The sequence below is a fragment of the Leopardus geoffroyi genome, chromosome C2, assembly GCF_018350155.1.
Source record: "Leopardus geoffroyi isolate Oge1 chromosome C2, O.geoffroyi_Oge1_pat1.0, whole genome shotgun sequence".
NCBI lineage: Eukaryota > Metazoa > Chordata > Mammalia > Carnivora > Felidae > Leopardus > Leopardus geoffroyi.
Window position 1 is genome coordinate 27,787,843 of NC_059333.1, and position 21,443 is coordinate 27,809,285.

The 21,443-nt window shown below is 35.9% G+C and overlaps 1 protein-coding gene across 5 annotated transcripts in view; it reads right to left on the bottom strand.

Moving 5' to 3' along the window:
• USP25 (ubiquitin specific peptidase 25) overlaps nt 1-21,443 on the bottom strand; it is a 148,924-nt gene that overhangs the window by 100,923 nt on the left and 26,558 nt on the right. For 2 of the 5 annotated variants that reach the window (XM_045501611.1, XM_045501609.1), the window contains exons 3-5: nt 19,831-19,975; nt 15,608-15,688; nt 7,405-7,528 (exon numbers count right to left, since the gene is read on the bottom strand). In XM_045501611.1, coding sequence (XP_045357567.1) covers nt 7,405-7,528; nt 15,608-15,688; nt 19,831-19,975 — 350 coding nt within the window. The remainder of the gene's footprint in view (nt 1-7,404; nt 7,529-15,607; nt 15,689-19,830; nt 19,976-21,443) is intronic. The other 3 variants (XM_045501613.1, XM_045501610.1, XM_045501612.1) reach the window with 2 other exon arrangements.

Below are 21,443 nucleotides of genomic sequence, written 5' to 3' on the forward strand. Positions count from 1 at the left end.
ATACACAAAGATGATAAAATGTTTTGCTCTTTTCCTTCTACACTCTACATGGAATATTTAAAGCACTTACTTATGATAAATGTTCACCTTCCCATTAAATTTTTATTGTACTGATTTTGGTTTTTGGGTTTTTGCTAGTTTTATTATGTTTGTAGTGTTAACTATATTTAAATTATTTAAATTGCATCATAGCAGTAATGTTGAAAACATCCCACTTTAGATCATCTGAGTACATTTAGGGAAACATCATACTCACTGAAAAACATACATATCATTTAGGCTGTACAGACCAACAAAAAAGAAAATGAAAAGGAAAGAGGGAAGGGAGGGAGAAGGGAAGGGGAAGGGAAGGGAGGGGAAGGGAGGAGACAGAGGACTGAAGGAGGAAAGAAAGAAGGGAGGGAGGGGGAGGAAAGAAGGAAGGGAGGAATAATTTTGTAATTTTCCTTTTTGAAAAAAATGGTATTATGATTAGGATCATACTATATCCATAAATCAGTTTAAGGAAAACTGACCATTTTTACAACATTCAGTCCTCCAATTTGTGAAATACAATGTTTCCAATTATTTACATATTCATTAATGTGTCTCAATGATATTTGCTAATTTTCTTGGAAGTTCTTGCACATTCATTAAATTTATTCTTGTCTTTGACAGTTTTATGTTATAAATGGTAGCTTTTTAAAATTTCTCCCTATCATTCTTTTTGTACATAGAAATATAATTTTTGCATATTGATTATCAATCAACATACCTCAAAGCATGCTTTTCTTGGAAAGAGTGCTTTGTAGAGGGATAATTTGCATATAAGATACACAAATCTTAAATGTACAGCTCAGTGAAACTTTTTACATATCTATACACCTATTTAACTATCACCCAGATAAAAATACAGAAAATATCCATCGTTCTAGTAAATTCTCTCATACCCTTTTTATAGCCAAGAGTGATTCCCAGGAAATCACCATTCTGACTTCTGTCACTGTAAATTAGTTTTGCCTGTCCTTAAACATCACAGAAATGAAATCATACAGCAGTCACTCTTGCGTCAAGTTTTAATTGTTTGCAGTTTTTAGTTATTATCAGTAAAACTAATGGACTCCTTTCTCAAGGGTCTATACCTAGGAATGGAAACACTAAGTACTAGTATAGTATATGTTGAAATTCATTATAAGTACCCAGTTTTCCAGATTTTCCAAAGTGGTAATTCCGTTATACACCCCTACCAACAATATGTGACAGTTCCAGGTACTCCACGTGCTTACCAATATTTGGTATAGTCCTGCTGTTTCATCTTAGCCACTGTGATGGAGGAACAGTGGGGCCTGTTCTCTAAGGGGATGACTTGGCAAGTGTGCACTAACCAGACGGCCGCCACTGCTACAATCTATCATTACAGCCAACAAGGCAACATGTCAATAATCGTATGTTGAATATAAATTAAGAGATTCTATGTTTCCGACACAGAGGCTACCACTGCCTGCCTGCCAGACATGTGACTGCTTCCAAAAGTTGATTTGTTTCTCCTGTGGTGAGGTAGGACACACTGTATGGGGGATGCCTGCCTGTCAATTCTGGAAGACTGACTACAAAGAACCTTTGGCCACTCAGCTCTCCCCACTTACTGGCCTCTGCCCTTCTTGGGACTAGCAGTGGTATCTCACTATTGACACTGTTTCAAGTTACAGTGTTGCTGTTCACATCTAATCAGTCAATTCTGGCCACAGTCCTGCATTCCTTGAAACTAATCTGTTTCATATTTTCAATTTTTCCAGACCACTTGTACTCTGACAATGTCAGAAATGACTCAAAAAATGAATAGTAATTAAATAGTAATTAAAGCATTCCATGGGTCTTCTATGATCCACAGGTATCTGGTATTGTTGAGCCTTACTATTATTTTCACAAAACTAAAAAGATTTATAATTGACTGCCTCACCTACACATCTTCTTAATGCAGTTTCCTCTCACAACAGCTTCCTAAATAAAAAGGGTAGTTGTTAAGAGATCTATTTTAGGGGTGCCTGGGTGGCTCAGTTGGTTAAGTGACTGACTTTGGCTGAGGTCATGATCTCACTGTTGCATGAGTTTGAGCCCCATGTTGGGTTCTGTGCTGACAGCTCAGAGCCTGGAACCTGCTTCAGATTCTGTGTCTCCTCTCTCTGCCCCTCTCCTGCTTGCATTCTGTGTGTCTCTCTCTCAAAGACAAACATTAAAAACATTTTTTTAATAAAAAAAAAGAGAACTATTTTAAAAATTCAGAATCCTGGGTGCCTGGGTGACTCAGTCGGTTGAGTGTCCGACTTCGGCTCAGGTCATGATCTCACGGTTCGTGGGTTCAACCCCAGCATCGGGCTCTGGGCTGACAGCTTGGAGCCTGGAGCCTGCTTTGGATTCTGTGTCTCCCTCTGTCTCTGCCCCTCCCCCACTCATGCTCTGTCTCTCTCTGCCTCTCAAAAATAAAGAAACGTAATAAAAATTCAGAACCCACCCTAACTGCTCCTGGACATGATGCTTTTTTCTTTCCCTAAGGGCAACGGCAGGCCATTCTGGTTGGTAAACCCCCTACCCCAGGTGGCTCCCAAACTTAACTCCAGCTCAGACCCCTGGACTTCCTTGTTGGACTGAATGGTCTTGGAGTGTAAAAATAGTCAATGGTCAGTTGAACACACTGCTCACTCAGTTTCTCTACAGTGGCCCATGGAGGCCTATGTGGGAGCCACAATGAGCCCCTGTAAATTTTGTAAAAATTTCTTTTTCCTCTTGCACTTACCCTTCTAGATGAAAGGTCAGGTTCAAGTAGAAAATTACTGCAAAAAGAGGTAAAAGTACAACTACCGGAATGGGACATACTGATTTTGTAGCAGTGGAGGCAGTATAACCACCCCACATTCAGTCTTCCAGAACTGCCCTTGGAGCCTGAATCACAAGGAAAAGTGCCCTGGTGAGACTACCCCTCACTGCTTCACTGAGCAAAGAATCCTGGCAGTTCTTTTCATTCACTGAAAATCATTTCATGATTTTCATGTGTCTTATTACTGTGTCAACTGTGTCATTTGTCACCTTCACTGTCACTATTTTTAGGATAATTCCTTTTTTCTCTGTGAATATTTTAAAGATTTTCTCAGTCCTAAATGTTCTGGAGTATCATTATCATGACTCTGGTGTGGGTTTCTTTTAATTTTCCCAACTAGGATTTGTTGGGCTTTGCGAAATTATAGGTTATTTTTTCCACTTCTGAAAAATTATAAATTATTATCTCTTTAAATATGGCCTTTGAGCCACTCTCTCCTCCCCTTCTGTAACACCAATTAAAGTATGTTAGACCTACTCACTTTATTTTCCATGTCTTTTAACCTATCTCCGTATTTTTCATCTTTTTTTTTTAGCTATCTGTTACAAATTGGAGAATTTCTTCTCCTATTCACCCTCCAGACTAATGTTCTTTAGCTACTTCTTTTTTGTTTTGTTTTTTTGTTTTTATTTTGTTTTAGAGAGAGAGCCAGCACGCATGCATGTGCAAGCAGGGAGAGGGGCAGCGAGAATTCCAAGCAGGCTCCATGCTTGGTGTAAAGCCCGATGCAGACTTCAATCCCGTGACCCTGCGATCGTGACTCCCGTGCCTCCTCCCCCGTTCTTTAGCTATTTCTAACCTATTAAACCTACATTCTGTTTTCTTTTCTGGTCTTACTTTGGTAATTCTAACTTTCATTTCCAGAAGATATTTTCCATTCTTTTTCAAATGTACTAGGTCCTATTTTCAAGGATTTCTTATATCCTGTAAAAGCTAAAGCATAACTCTATCAATCACAATATCTAAATACATGTGTACTGCCTATTGCTCTTGCTGATTCTCACGGTAATTTTTTTTTTTTTTTTTTTCAGAGTGTGTGTGGTAATTTTCAGGGTGGGTGCTTACAGAGCTTCAAAAGCTACCAAAGGTGTTCTCTGAGGCCAAGGATAAAGACACCCTCCTAGAGAGACAATATACTTTTGATTCTGCCAGGACCTAGGAACAACACAAAAACAACACCATTCAAAACTAAATTCCCCAGCGTGCCTGGGTGGCTCAGTTGGCTGAGCATCCAACTTTTTCTTTTTTTTTTAATTTTTTAATGTTTATTTATTTTTGAGAGAGAGACAGAGAAAGAGAGTGAGCAGGGAGAGGGGGAGAGGGAGAGAGGGAGAGAGGGAGGGAGGGAGGGAGGGAGGGAGGGGGAGAGAGAGAGAGAGAGAGAGAGAGAGAGACAATCCAAAGCAGGCTCCAGGCTTTGGGCTGTCAGCACACAGCCCAATGCAGGGCTTGAACCCATGAACCATGAGATCATGACCTGAGCTGAAGTCAGACACTTAACCAACTGAGCCACCCAGATGCCCCGAGCACCCAACTCTTGATTTCAGCCCATGATCCCAGGGTCATGGGATGGAGCCCCACCTTGGGCTCTATGCTGAGCATGGAGCCTGCCTAAGATTCCCTCCCTCCCTCCTTCTCTCTCTCTCCCTCCCCAATTCCCCTGCTCAAGCTCACTCTCTCTCTAAAAAAAAAAAAAAAAAAAATTAAATTCCCCAAAGGACATTTAAATATGACCGACCTACCAGACCTACCAATCAGTAGTACTGTCTCGGGGTTTTGTTTGTGGGTTTGTTTTTCTAAGTGTGGCAAGCTTAGTAGCATACTCCCTAGAATTTGCTTTCTCTCTTTCTCTTTTGCTTACAGTGCAGAGCCTGCTTGGGATCCTGTGTCTGTCTGTCTCGCTCTCTCAAAAATAAATAAATGTAAAAAAAAAAAACAAAAAACTTTTTTTTTAAATGTTCAACTTAAGAAATTTACCATGAAATTTGTGAGTGCCTACACAGAGGATTGTGAGATATAAAAAGATATGCTGTAACTCATATAATTATAATGTAGTATTCCAAATGTATGAACTCATATTAAAGTATGTCTGCTGAAATATAATCATAGTCAAATGATTCTAGGACTCTGTTGGGTAAAACTTTGCTATCCGAACATAAGTAATGAGCAAATAGTTAAATTTACTTTGATGCATGATATATAAACTGTTTCTTAAAAATCATTTTCTCTTTTGAATTTAGAATCCTAAACCTTCATAAAACCCATAGGAACAAATATAAATATCTCTTTGCCATATATTTAGCTACAATTCTCTTATTCCCTTTTGATTTTTTTTTTTTTTTTTTTTTTTAGTGTTTATTTTTGGAAGAAAGAGAGGGAGACAGAGTACGAGTGGGGGAAGGGCAGAGAGACAGGGAGACACAGAATCTGAAGCAGGTTCCAGACTCTGAGCTGTCAGCACAGAGCCAGATGCGGGGCCCAAACCTATGAACCGTGAGATCAAAACCTGAGTCAAAGTCGGAGGCTTACCCGACTGAGTCACCCAGGTGCCCCTGTCTGACACAGTATGATTTACATATGTGCTTATTAACTGCACATTTTACACTTGACATATTTTTGTTAGCTGTAAATTATAAAATCTACACATACCACAAAAGACTTACATTTTGCAACTAAATTAAAATGATTTTTTACTTCTACAGAATATAATTTTATGTAAAATTTCATGGCATATTACACCACACCAAATGTCGGTAATGTTATGTACAATAAAAATATTTATAAAGTATTCACTATTTTAAGACTATATTAGAATTTAAAAGACCAAGAATAAAAAAGAACATTATCTTAAGAGATACAGGTTCCCATTTGGACAAAAGTGAGTATCTACAGCAATACATAACATATACATTAAGTAACAGATTAGGAATAAGTTTTAATCCTTAACTTTCAAGTTATTTTTATTTATTAACTAACTGGTACATGCTGTTTCAGTTAGAAAACACATGATATAAAAACTAGTGACACCATTTGGTATATCAGCTTCCAGACTTTTTTCTGTTGTATACTCGTGTAAATTCACTTCAACAATATACATATACTTTTAAAAACAAGATTTGCATTATAATATATATTCTATCTTACAATCTTTTACACGTAAAAGATCATTGCCCTTAAATATGAGATCCAAGTCACCTATTTCATGTTTAAAATATTTCTCCTCAAAGTTTAAGTCCTGCCAAGTTTTATAATTATTCAAGATAATTATTTCATTCCGATCCTTTTTTTGAGGCAAAAACTAATTTTACAATTTCTCTAAATCCTTCACACACAAAAAAAAGCCTAATTAAAATGTCTAAAGATAATGTATGAATTTTTGGTTTTTCATTTAAAATTACTGGCATTAACTGAAATTAGCCCCAACTGAAAAAGACAATAAATCTTAATTTAAGTCTTTCCATCTTAATGTCTTACAAAGTAACATTTAAAGACATTAAGAAGTATTACTAAGAAAAATTATGTGCCTTTGCTAAATATAGCATTTTGAGGCATCTCCTACCATACAGTAATCTCAGATTACCTAGAAAGAAATGCATTATTGATATTGTGCCAAGGGAAATTATCTGAGAAAGCTGGTACATTCTGCTACCAAACAACTGCGTTAGAGGGTAAAGAACACTGGCGTCGTCAGATTTACCTTAGTTGTGTGCCTTTGGAAAATCATTTAACCTCCTAAAAGAACAATTTCCTCTTCAATAAAAGAGTTACCATTACCTCCACAAAGTTGTTTAGAAGATGATAAAGATTTTTTTAAGTCAACATTGTTTCATGAAAAAATCAAATTTATTTTTATTTGATCCACTGATGAATCAAAATGTTTCAAACTAAAAAAGTTTTCATTATTAAATCAAAAGATTCATTCTATCACACATCTTGGAATCTTGCCTATTTCTTTAAAAGAAAAACAAACAAACAAACCTATAAACATACTATCATATTATAGATCAGAAAATGGAGAATTAAGGCCCATGGGCTATATCCAGTTGGCAGCCTATTTTTAAAATCAAGATTTATTGGACCATAGTCACACTCATTAAATTATATATTATCTATGCCTGCTTTGGCACTATAATACTAGAGTTGAGTAATTGTGACAGAAACCATATGGCCAATAAAGCCTAAAACATTTGTTATTGGCCCTTTACAGAAAAAGGTTGCTAACCCCTGCTATAAATGACTATAAACTGAATTGGACAATATATCCAAAAGAGATTAGGGTAAGAAAACAATCAAAACAATATGAAAACATACATCTAAATTTTAACGCCTCATAATGCCACTCCAAAACCCTAAAAATCTAAGCTCCAAATACAATTGAACTAGAATATGAAAATTTTGGTTACAGAAAATATAACAACAGTACTGAAGTTTATTAATGATTTATTTAAAATAACAAAGTATATCTTTGTGCCTCTTGAAATTAATTAAAGCCAATTATTATTTCTATTATAAATAGTACTTATATCTACTTTATACAAATTAGTTTTTACCTGCTAATGGCTTGCTCCTCATCAGTTATTCCAGTCTCCCTGAATGCCCTGTTTGATTCCGCCAAACTCAAGGCAATTGCTCTCTGAAGATCATCTTTATCATCTCCAGTGAGATCAATCACATCTGAAAAGCAAAACTATCTTTCTCAAAATTAAAAGTCAAACAAAATGAAGGTAATTCTTATCATGGGGATTTTATACCCAATATATCCGTTCAAACCAAAGTCAGCACCAACTTAATTCTCCATAAGAGCCTCTCTGAAGAGAATGCAACACATTTTAAATTGGTTATGTTTTAAAACTCAAATGTTCTTCCCTAGAAAATATACCTAAAGCAATAAGAGCATAAATAATTTTCATTGCAGAGGAATCTCAGTATTTACTGGGAAGCCTCCGATTAAAAGCTAATAAGCAGAAGAATGCTAAAAAAAAAAAAAAAATTGGTTCTTTCCCAACAAAAATTGAAATCAAAATAATTAAAGTTGTATTTATGCTTTCTGAAGTTAATTCAATCATATACTCATTACAATTCATACATACTACCACCTACACATTATCTATCAAAGTATGATAATAAAGGAGATCTCAAAAATTATGTTTCAGAAACTAACTGACCATAAATATATGTTTATATATACATTTTTTTAAAGACTGGAAGAATGTACTAAACTGTTAACAGTAATTAATTTTGAGGGTTATGGGATTAGAAGTATCAGGGCCTTTCACTTTCTATTTTAAACACTTTGCTACCATCCGAATTAATGAATGAACATGCAGTCCTTTTCATTTAAAAAAAAATTTTCATTTCACAAAAAGCAAGAAATATACAAATAAATGATACTATTTTCTTTTGCAAGAAAGAAAATAGTCTTGATGCTCTAAGTATTCTTCTTCCAAAGAATAATGGCTACAGCTATTACTACCTTCAGAAAAAACACTTTTTAATCCAATTTTCTATATTGGTCAGTTTCCTTCACTCAAAAGATGGCAATAATACCTCCATTATCATAAGAACCATAATGCATTGCTAAGTAGGGGACTGCACAACAATACAGTAAGAAAGAGAAAAAGCTATAGCTGTTTTACCTTATCTTTGTGAGGTTGGACTTATGGTTACAGGTATTTTGAATGTTTTATATTGAGACACATTAAAAATTAATTTGTTTCTTTGTAACTCTTAGAAAAGAATTTTGCAAGAGTGGAAACACGAAAAAGGGTTGGGGATGGGAAAATAAGGTGCCTGTATTTAACCAATTGACTGTAGGGTTATATATAGTTACTCAAAAAGAATATGCCATACTTACTGAGAAAGAAATAATGTATATTGATAGTTTCAAAAGTCTACTTCTATTGTTATCAACACTTTTTTTCTCTAAACAACAGCTTACAAGAATATTAGAAATATTTGTTGGCTATGGAAGTTGTTTTTAAACGTCGTTAAGAGAGTACAATGAAACCTCATGAAAATGTAATAAGTAGGGTACAAAAAAATTCAGTCAGGTAAAATGTAGAACAGAATATAGCAAGGTAACTGAAATGATGGAGCATGCCTACATATACCAGCAAGCGAAAGTTTCCTAAGTCTTTCTTACAAGACCCAAGTCCATCTAGACAACAGTTGCAGACGGATGTCACCCTGGGTGTAGCTATCCAGTCCAGCTTAAAAATTGTTGAAGAAGCTAGGACTAGAGAGGCACGAATGGGCCCCAAAAAATGAGAACTACCGTGGTTATTAAATGACTAGAACGCAAGTGAGTAAAGAAAGAACAATGGAAGTAAAAAAAAACAAAAAAAAAACAAAAACAAAAAAAAAACCCAAAAAATTGAAAATCACAAAGAAGCAGAAAAACCGGTATGGGAGATATGATTACTTAGCCCTCAGACTCCAGTCTCATCCTCCTACTGTGCTTTCTTCAGCTACAAAAGCTAGGAAGATTAAACAAATCTATTTTCCCAATTCACTTGTAGCTATGGTTCTCAATAGAATTTAGGTTGCATCAGTCAGATGCACTAACAAGAGACTGAGAAGGAAGGAGCGAGGGGAAAGCCATTATCCTGCTGCTTTTGGCTATTTTCTCCAGCATGACTGAACAGATTCGTGTTGTTCCACATAGCATTCCAGTGTCCAATTTCCAGATTCGGGATGTCAAGAGATAGAGAAGTGGCAACTAGACTGCATTCCAATGTTCAGGCACAGCTCAGTGGCAGTTACCTAACCCTGCCTGCTTGTTCTCTGGGCTGCAGCTGCAGAAGTAAGTTCTTGAACTCAGTAGTCCCAGAGGCGGCCTCCTGATTCACTATCTTCCTGATTGTGGCAGAGGGAGCTGCTTCCCTGGGTGGCCAGTCCTGCAAGAACCTGGGAATCATTTCCTAAGGCTGAGCTGGAGATCCCACATCTAGTACTTCCAGTGTTTTGTTTTGTTTTGTTTTGTTTTGTTTTGTTTTGTAAGAACCTAATCCCCTGTATTAAATTTCTTCTTTAAAACTATCTGGAGTATTTACTGTTTCATGTCTGACAAGTAAAGCAAACTGGCTAGAACAAAAACTCATTTAGAAATAGTAACAACTTATAATTGGAGCTTTTTATAATTGAACTGTAACCCAAGAAACACAAAAGTAAAAAACAAGTCAAGATGTTTTAAACCTATTTCAAAGATAACTGCAGTTGTGAGAAACGAAGTATACCATCATAAGAATAAAGAATGGTGGACAGGTTTTAAATTTATGTCTTCTAACTATTAAATCTTTCCTCCATAGTAGCAATTCTCCAAGAGTGGTCAATAAAGCCTTCAGGAGTCCCCCATGACCCTAAGAGAAAAGGGTCCCATAGGTAAAAATCATTCTCCTAAAAATACCAACATGTTATCTGCCTTTTCTCCTGTGGTCATATTTGCACTGATGATGCAAAACAATGATGGATAAAACGGCTGCATCTGCAGAAATTGAGGCAGTAGCACCAAGTTCTTTGAGCAATTCACTGTCACAACTAAGCATACTCACTATTCAAAAAAAAAAAAAAAAAAAAAAAGCCTGTTTCTCTTAGATCCTTGATATAAAGGAAAATATTTTACTAAATCTCAAACACTGATTTACATATTCTTTTAACCCTATGTGACAAAATACAAAGTATGCATAGTACTTCTGTTGCTTCCAAAGTAAGCTTTTGCTCCAGAAAAAACACTAGTGTGGGGCGCCTGGGTGGCTCAGTTGATTAGGCATCCGATCTGTGATTTCGGCTCAGGTCATGATCTCATGGTTCCGTTTGTGAGTCTGAGCCCCTCATCAGCTCTGCACTCACAGCACAGAGCCTATTTGGGATTCTCTCTCTCCCTCTCTCTCTTTGCTCCTCCCCTGCTTGCGCATGTGCAAAACATGTTAGTACAATGCTTGAGTTGCAAGCCAGCTGAACTGGCAGATATTTTTTTCACAGAGCACTATTTTTACTTGAAAAAAACAACAAACTACGATTACTCAAACTTCAAAATTTGGCAGATATTCTCTCTAGAATAAACAAAGTGATCCTGTCACCTGAGGGAGAACAAATGAGAATATGTGCTGCCAATGATTAATGTGGAATTTTCAAGCAAAAATGGTACCTTTGAAAACTTGTTTCTATCACTATGCACATATCTTCCCAACACTTAAAGTCTTTTCTGGTGAAATCAAGTGATACTAACAATTTTTATTTGTTTCATAAAGCAGACATTCTTCCAACGTTTGGAAGGAAATCTTTTCTGTGGTGTTATAAAATCATGCATCGGTAAACAATCCATTCAAAGAGCAAGGTGAGAGACAAAGATGGTAGGAGCATCTTTAGTTTCTATATTTGGTCTTTGACCCATTTCCTGACACAGAGTTCCTAAATCACTTGGAATTTTCTGGGCGACAGGAACATCTTTTGTTCTAATGAGATGACTCCTGGGGGACTCCTGTATAGCTCAGGATGAACTGATGCTCACCAGCTCCTGTATGGCTTCAGGATGAATGCTGGTCACCAGAAAAACCAAGCCATGATGAGAAGCTTGGAACTTTGAGAGGAACTTTTTTCCCTGGGGAAGAAAGAAGGGCTAGAGATTAAGTTAGTAATCAACCATGCCTACCTGATGAAACCTCCATAAAAATCCTTAAAGTACAGGGTTCAGAGTGCTTCCGAACTGGTGAACATATTCACCTGCTGGGACAGTGGCACACCCCAACTCCATGAGACAGGAGCTCCAGCTCTTGGATCCCTTCCAGATCCTACTCTATATACCTCTCCATCTGGCTTGTTCATCTGTATCCTTTATCATATCCTTTCTTATACAATAAACCAGTCCATGTAGTGTTTCCCTGAGTTCTGTGAGCCATTATTGCAAATTATAAAAATCAAGGAGGAGATTATGAGAACCCCCAATTAGTAGCCAAGTCAGACAGAAGTGTGGACTATGTAGAATGTAGAACTTGTGACTGGCATGTAAAGTGGGGACAGTCTTGAGGGACTGAGAGCTCTTAACTTATGGAACCCGATGCTAACTCCAGGTAGACAGTTTCAGAATTGAATTGAATTGTAGGATACCCAGTTGGTGTTGGAGAATCTGTCAGAGGTGGGAAAAATTCACACATCTGGTGTCAGAGTGTAAGGAGAGGAATAAACAAGCAACAGTAGTCTTCAATGCTAAAAAGATAGGTTGATCAGAGACTATTATTGGTCCTTAGCTGAAAAGCTGGGGCTTTTTCCTTTAAGCAATGGAGGAGGTTTATTCATTATTTGTAGTTTTACTCAATTACAATAATTTTCTCCATGATGTTCCCATTACTCCATAATGCTTATTCCCATAGGATATTTTAGAACAATAGGGCAATCCTCAAAGACTATTACAACCTACTCTTACACCAAATATACATGATTTTAAGACTAGATATTAGCAAATTAAATGTTATTTCAATAAAATGCTTAAACATGAGTTTCTTTGTCTGGAGTTAGGAGAACAATTTCTCCTAAAACAAGAAACATGTAATGAACTATTAATTTCACAATGAAGCCTAGCACCCTATGAGTTTCTTATATGCTTATACTCAAAATGGAACAGAGAATAAGCATAGCTATAAACAAGTTCTAAATGAAACAATTTATAATTTCAATTATAAAAATTTAGCCTTTGTAAAAATCCAAGCAAATATCAGAGTATTACGAATATTTTTATAACTGTGCCAAGGGAGGATCTCAGTAAAACACCAAAATGTTTCAACCATCCCTCCCTCTAGTAGTAGTGTGAACACAGCTCAGGGCACAAATGTGTTACTGTTAGCTGAGTAACACTATAGAAAATCACAGGTTATAAAAGCCTATAAACATTAACCTCCAACATTTTCAAGTCTGCCCAAATTAAAACATTTTTTCTAGGGGCGCCTGGGTGGCGCAGTCGGTTGAGCGTCCGACTTCAGCCAGGTCACGGTCTCATGGTCCGGGAGTTCGAGCCCCGCGTCGGGCTCTGGGCTGATGGCTCAGAGCCTGGAGCCTGTTTCCGATTCTGTGTCTCCCTCTCTCTCTGCCCCTCCCCCGTTCATGCTCTGTCTCTCTCTGTCCCAAAAATAAATAAGCATTGAAAAAAAAAAAAAAATTAAAAAAAAACATTTTTTCTATACAGTCAGAAATATATATACCGAAACATAACACTTACCCTAATAAATCTTTCACTCTCCAAAGAATTACCATTTGAGTAAAACTTAAGTACCAACTCCAAAACATTTCTCTGTTTATTCCAAAATACAGGCAGTCATCAACATAACAATGAATTTGACTTTCAAATATATGCATTATTTATAACTCATAATTCATTTTCCCGTGAAAATAGTATACTAAATGACATGAGGCTTCCAAGTTAGTTTACAAAAGCCAATTTAGCCCATAATATAGTTGAATTACAATACATGTAAAGATTTTGAATTTAGGAGGAAAAAAGCTCTTCCATTGTTTTCTTTACCTACATAAGGTTAAACCCAAGGGAAATCCTTCACCACTAGCAAAGATTTCTAGGCAAGGGAGTGATGAGTACAAAGAACTGTTTGGGGAGATTACAAAGAGCTTGTAAAAATAAAAATAAAAATCACTAGGCCACCAGAAGGATGGGGATGCCTTAGGAGAGATAGGCAAGTATGATCAAAGGGATGGTCAGCAGACTGGAAGTAAGGACACTACCATTCTCACCATCATTCACTGCTTCACCACGGATCCTCACCATTCATCTCCTGAGCCCAATATACTCCTACCTAGCCTGGGATGTACCTGCCTCAGACATTCACAAGGTTTACTCCCTAACTTCACTCAGGTGTCTTCGTGAATGAGAACTCATCCAACAGATATTCCCCAACTGACCCCTTGTTTGGCACAACTCATGCCTGACCTACAACCACATCCTTGTCACCCTCCATCCCTTCACCCTGCTCTACTGTTTTTCATGAATTTACTACTGCCTGACATTATTTATTTATTGTTTACTGTCTTTCCCCTATGTAAACTGAGACTCTGTTTTCTAAGTACTAAAAAAGTACCTGACACAGATGAGGGAATCAATAAATATTTATTAAACAAACAAATGCTAAATCTTGACTATAGAACAGAGACAAAACTGAGTGAGTCATCTTCACAGTGACACTAATTAGAAGACTTAAGAACATATGCTTCATCCACCTAAAACTTTTTCTAGTAAGTTCTAGGACCAACGGCATAATCAAGTATCATGTTAGAACAGTACTTAAAAGCAAGAAGACATACACAGTGTAACACAGCTCAAGGGGACAAATGTTTCCCACTGCATTCTCCCATTCTCCTCTGCTCTCACTCAGCTCCAAAGATGTTCCTACTTTTCCAATCTTCTCACTGCTGAATTCAGACTCTCTCAAACAGGGAGGTCCAATAGAAATTTCTGTGATGATGGAAATGTACTATTAATCTGTACTGTCCAATATGGTAGCCACTAGGCACATGTGACTACTACTGAGCATTGAAAATGTGTCTAGTCCAACAGAGGAACTAAATTTTAGTATTATTTAATTTTAATTTATATTTTAAATTTAAGTTCCCACATGTGACTACAGGCAACTTTATTGAATAGCTCAGCTCAAAATGGCCTTGTTCTATTTTTAATAATAGCTGCTGACATTATAATGGCAGTACTGGTAAGAAAAGTGAAGAGTACAGCAGCCATTCCTGAATTTTGTCATAAACTTCATTGTTTTGCAACTTGGATTGTGGGGAAAAAACAACAACAACAACATTCAGTATTAGTCAACAAAAGTTATAGCCCACAGCTATCATTTGGCAGTAAAATTTAAGAAAACTCACAAATTTGGAGTACCTGGGTGGCTCAGTTGGTTAAGGTCTGACTTCAGCTCAGGTCACGATCTCACTGTTCATGGGTTCAAGCCCCGTGTCAGGCTCTGTCCTGATAGCTCATAGCCTGGAGCCTGCTTTGGATTCTGTGTCTCCCTCTCTCTCTGCCCCTCCCTTGCTCATGCTCTCTCTTTCTCTCTCTCTCTCTGTCCGTCTCAAAAATAAACATTAATATATATATATATATATATATATATAAAATTCATAAATTTACACAAGTCATTCTGCAGTATATGTCTAACAGAATTCTAAGTACATGCTTAGATTAGAATGTAAGCCTAGCCTAGTTGCATCCAACCAGTTATAAGTAACTTTCACACCACTGTAACGTCTTATTTTTCAGCTTAACCTTGACTTTTTGTGAATCATCCAAATAGTTTTATGCATTAGAAATCTCTATGGAAAAAGATTTAACTTTCTTTGCATTATTTTTTTTCTATCTGCAGTTATTTGTTTAACATATTTGAAGAACAGGAAAAATATTACTGTTCAATTAATAATATCCTAAACTGCTTAACATTAAGTGATTTACCCTCAGGAGAGATGACAACACTACACTTGGATCTATTTATCACTTGTGCTTTAAACCACTTTTAGAGTGGCCAAGCAATACAACCAAGACCAGAGTTCTAAGACAGAGCCTCTCACTTTCTTTGCAATCCTCACCTAATAATTCAATTCTTTGGGGGGGGGGGGGGGCGGTTGGGGGAAATACACTGAGTCTAAATTTGTTAAGGGTCGACCACTTAACAGTCATTCCAATGTGTTATACCAATTTCTCTAAAACTTAAGCCAATATGCAGCATTACTTTCTGTGTTAAAATTACCTACCCAAATCCCTCTCATCTTTTGATCCATACTTTGATTGCTCAATTGTAGCACATCTTGTTCTGGTGGGCATATACTTTTTTCCTGTTTTAAAAAAGTTCAAAAGAATTTAATGGTCATGAAAGAAAGAAGATTACTACTTGATTTCAAATTGGGCAAAAGCCTTGTATGGTCATGCCAATGACAGAGTTTGCCATGACACAAAAACTCAGAGGATATTAAGTATATCTATGATATCTCAATATCTTGCACTGTTCCCTTGTTCCCTTTGCATTAGTACCTTTTACTGCAAAACTCCAAAACAATTTTATTTCCAATTTAAGCTGGAGGTGGGAAGCATTTGTTGGACAATCCATAATATCTAATCTGGACAGCAGATCCAAGTAGTGAAAAAAAATGTCTAAAATTTTTGCTAATATCACCACGAATGATTTAGACCTTTTCTCAAAATTTAAGAGAGTATTAAATTACAGTATGGAAAATTACCAAAGCAATAAAAAGATGCCAGGTACACTACTACTTAATTCCTTATTATGCAGAGTACAAGCTTTCCTTGAAATGTTTTCTTTTTCTCTCAAAAAGGAAAGGTAAAAATGCACTAAAAAGCCCACTCACGGCCCTACTATTGAAAATGTAATTACTTCTTCAATATTAAATGAAGGTTCACAAATATGTGTTGAATCTCCAAATCAAGTGATCTATTTTCCTGACATACCCAGTTATGCATAAAAGAAAATTTCCCCACAAGCCCCCAATGTGACTTCTATGGGATATTATGTTAAAAGCTAAACTTTTCTAGTCATTAAAAAAAGATATTTTATTCCTTCTAAAAGAGTTTATAGCCACAAGGAATCTTATGTATTTAGCATTAGAGACTTTTATTTCAAAATGTAGATGTTTTGCTAGCACCACAACCAATAGATGACACACTTGAAGTTAGCAAGGTGTTGTTTATGTTTTAGCCCTGGTTGTAACGACTTAATACTTAGAAAAGAAGGAATAAAATTTGTTTTTAATTTAAAAAATAAAAAAAACAAGCCATATTTGAAAAAATTAAGCTAAACTATGGTCAATTCTTTTTTTTTTTTTTTTTAAATTTTTTTTTTTCAACGTTTATTTATTTTTGGGACAGAGAGAGACAGAGCATGAACGGGGGAGGGGCAGAGAGAGAGGGAGACACAGAATCGGAAACAGGCTCCAGGCTCTGAGCCATCAGCCCAGAGCCTGACGCGGGGCTCGAATTCATGGACCGCGAGATCGTGACCTGGCTGAAGTCGGACGCTTAACCGACTGTGCCACCCAGGTGCCCCTGGTCAATTCTTAAATAACAATGTACTTCATATAAAATTAAGAAAATGCTCAGAAAGGATTTTCATAAGTAGAACAATCTCTTGAGAATTTCCTCACTCTGATCACTCAATATGCCATGCTCCTGCAACACACAGCTTTTTCAGTAGAGGCCGGTATTTCAATACATAGTTGTAATTATTTCCTATCTTTCCACCCCACATGTTTTACCACTTCTTCCAAGAATTAAAAATACACAAAAGATTTCATTTCTCCTGAGGAATAATAGCACAGTGATTTAAAGAATCTGATCTGTTGAATGCATGACATCTCCTTACTTTCTCATTTTGAAAACATATAACACTAGTATGACACTGCCAATTTAAATGCTGAATCAAGACTATTTCCCAATGGCAATCACACTTAGAACTTTTTGAAATATGGTGCACATCTGTTAAATGGAAAAGAATGGTTACTTCATCAGATATTTTTTTTCCCCCAATTTGATACTGTTATGATACAATCACCACATTCTATTTTTACAAGGGTTTTTCTCAACAATCTGAAAACAACTTTATGGACACACTATCCAAATTATTGAATTACTAAGTGTAAATTAGCACCTTGGTGAGAAGGATAGCACGTTTCATTGATAAAGAAATTACAACAGCACACAATTTGATCAATATGATAATCAGTTATAATCAAACCTGAAATTTCCTTTCTCTACCATTTCACATGGAATATAAAATTGCTTAAGGAATATTTTTCAAGAGCTACACACACACACAAAATTTTTAATTATTATTTATATAGGACACATGCCTTCTGAAATCTGGTTGCCTTCTCCCTAAGAACATCTGTTTGAAGCTCTCTTGTCCATAACGTTTTCACTATTCTTTGTCAACAGTGTTGAACAGGTATAACATCTGGCTTAAGCATTATTCACGGACTTTCACAGAACAAATGACACCTCTTCTTTTATTCAGGACAGTCTTATAACCCTAATTCCCCTACCTACCTATATATATATATATATATATATATATATATATATATATATATATACTACCTCATGTCACAAAGTCTACCATCTATATTAAGAATTCACAGCTATCAGTCTTGTCATCCTTTCCACTAGAACAGTGAACCATGTTTAGTCAATTTCCTGCTGCCTTCACTGAACCCACTGCCTTCAATCAAAAACTTTTTTCTTTTTTGTACCTAATTTCATTTCCCCCCAAGTCTCAGAACCTTGAAAGATATTAGATGCTATTCTCACACATTAATTCTTTCTCTACTCATATTACTTCTCTTTTTTCTAACTTCTTGCATCAAGCTTCTCAATCTCATTCCCTTTCATTGGTTTTGAAACAGCTTTTTTACATGTATTATCAAAAATAATTCAACAAACACTTTTTGAGTAACCATGCAAATCTAGCATGATGGTACAAACATCAATGGTCTTTTGCCCTGTTAAGCTTCCTGTTTGGTAAGAAAGAGAGGCACAAGCAAATAATTTCAAAATTACACAGTACTCATTAAGACCCAAGTATGCTGTGGGTGCTGGAGAAGCACCTGCTACAGCAAAAACTCCTGACCTAAGTCTTACAACACCAGAGGTAATGAGGCTGGGGCAAAGGCTAGAAGGCCCTCCCAACAGAAGGAACAGCAATATAAAGACCGGAGGAATTAAATAGCACTGGATGATAAGAACTTCAAGCCATTCTGAATTATCACATATAAAGTGAGAAGAGAAAAACAGTAGAAAATGAAGTTAGAGATGTAGATAGGAGCCAAACCACAGTTTGTCTTCAACTTACACATAAAAACACTTGGGGCTGTTTCACATTTATAAAACTTCATCCATTGCCTATTATCTATGTGAGATGGGAGTATTTCAGCTTTGGGTGACATAAGGTCATTTGTGGAACAAAAAATATTAAGATTATCCCAAAATTTTGAAATTAAAATATTTTACCAACAAACACTAATCTTTAACGCCAACAGTTATAAACATCTATGTTTATATGTTCTTTCTTCCTAGTCGTTTCCTAACTTTGAGAAAGTGTACAAACAAAATTAGAGGGGTGCCGAGCTGGTTTAGTAGGTAGAGCATGGAACTCTTGATCTCAGGGTTGTGAGTTCAAGCCCCATGTTGGGTGTAGAGATTACTTAAAAATAAAATCTTTAAAATACAAAAATCAGAAATTTTCTTCTCTTCAAATACTAGTTAGTAACCAAATGCTGTAAATCCAGAATGCATAAAAATAAATATCTACATGTTATATAGTGCAGTTATTACACCAAAATGAAACACAGAGGTAATTAAACATATTTTGAAAATATATATTCATATTATAAAGAAAATGTAGAGTCCCATATAATCCTTTCCCTACATATGTATGTATGTCTGTGTGAGTATGTGTGTTTACTTTGTTACACAGTAATAAACTTTTTTTCTAAAATCTTAATTTGGGGGAGGAACAAGGGTTGAAGGAAGGGAAATTCTGGTAAGTGGTAAACCTATCAGTAACTAGAAACAATAGTTTGCCTTCAAAAATAATACTAAGTCCTCTACCAACACTTAAAACCTATAAAACAAATGTTTGTGCCCATGTAAAACCTTTGAAATGTTTGTTTCTTTAATGAGTAACACCTACAGCTGTTCTATATTCCAAAACAATGAATACTAAATGAAATGCTCTGTGAAAGGATATACAACTTAAATACAATGTTTTACTCCTGGACTGGGGAAAAAAAAAAAAGAAAAAAAAGAATGCAACTAATAAAAACATATACTCTTTTCAACTACACTAAAAACAACCAAGGTTAAGTAGTTCTTTGTCCTTCACCTCTGCTTCAACAAAATTAATATATTTCCAAGGAAAATTTTTCATTACATTCTTATTAAAATATTAAGAGAGAAGTAAACTTACTTGTGTCTGCTTGGCTTCCCACACTGATGTATCTATCATTGCCAGGAAGTGCTGTTTGGTAGTAAGTTGTCTCCTCTTGCTGAGGGGTCTTGGCATTCTTTGCAGTAAGGAAAGCCACTGCTAATTCCAAGTTTCCATTACTATCCTTCAAATATCAAGAATGGAACATCAAACATTTTGGAATAAGTCCATACATTCTCACACGATTTATTTGATTTTCTCCATAGCAACTAATACTTAAATAGCAAAAGTCACTTTTAGATTTGAAATCATTCTATCTGAATGATTTATACTATTTTATAGTGTAAATTGATCATAAACAATATATTCTATCAATAGTAATTCCTTTTTCTGTTAAGACAACATGACATAAGTAGTAATTCTATAATTACTTAGTTTTCCATTACTTTCATTTCTCCTTAACAAAAGTCAATCACAAATTTATGCTTCTAAACAAATGAACAAACTAAAAAATGTTTTTGGAACCTGCCATATAAAAGAGTGAAAATGAATATTTAAAACACTACTTCTACAAGAAGAACTATAAAAGATATTCCCCTTTAATATATATGCTGAATACATACCTAGAGGCAAACTTAAGCAAATGTCAGACTTGAAGGAAGAAAATCGCAAAATATTCTGAAGCTTGATAGTACAGAGACATAGAGAACTAGACAAGAATACTCAATACTGTCAAGATAACAATCCTACCCAAATTAAATATATAAATTTTATGTAGTTCTCATCAAAAATGTTTCTGAATAAAATTATTCTGAAGTTAATTTAGGAGGAAGCAGATGCTAGAAGACTAATTTTTACAACAAAACAATGAAAAGAGACATGACCAGTTCTACCTCTACACTGTCTGTAGAGTTAGTAATTGGAGGCCTTAGCTCTAGGACAGATAACTGAAACAACATTAGGAAACCCAGATATTAATAATGAAGTGATCTTTGTAACAGAAGGCCAGAACACCTAAGACTATGAAGGCCTCATGAACTCCAGCATACACACAGACTGTAATAGGAAACGAGTGGAGGGTTTTGGACAGAAATGATATGGTATGACTTACATTTTAAATGGATCACTCTGGCTGTGTTGAGTATACACTACGGGAGAGAAAGGACTGAAGCAGAAAGTCCAACATTATTTGCTCTCACATTAAATATGTGAAAGAAAGATCAGGATGATTCCAAGGTCTGAAGCCTGAGCAACTGCAAGAATAAGATCCCCAATCCCCACCCCAACTCCAATTCCAGTTAGCCAGGAAGAGAAAAAAAGTAAAAGTACAGTTGGAAAAGTACCACTGCTTTATTTTTATTTTTTTTTCAATGTTTATTTATTTTTGAGAGAGAGAGAGAGAGAAACAATTACGAGCGGGGGAGGGGCAGAGAGAGAGGGAGACAGAATTTGAAGCAGGCTCCAGGCTCTGAGCTGTCAGCACAGAGCTCAACACAGGGTTCGAACTCACAGACCACGAGATCATGACCTGAGCTGAAGTTAGACACAACTGACTGAGCCACTCAGGCACCCCAAAGCATCACGGCTTTAAACTTTATTATCACAACCATTATAAAACTCTTAAATGACTCACCAAAAATACGAGTATAACA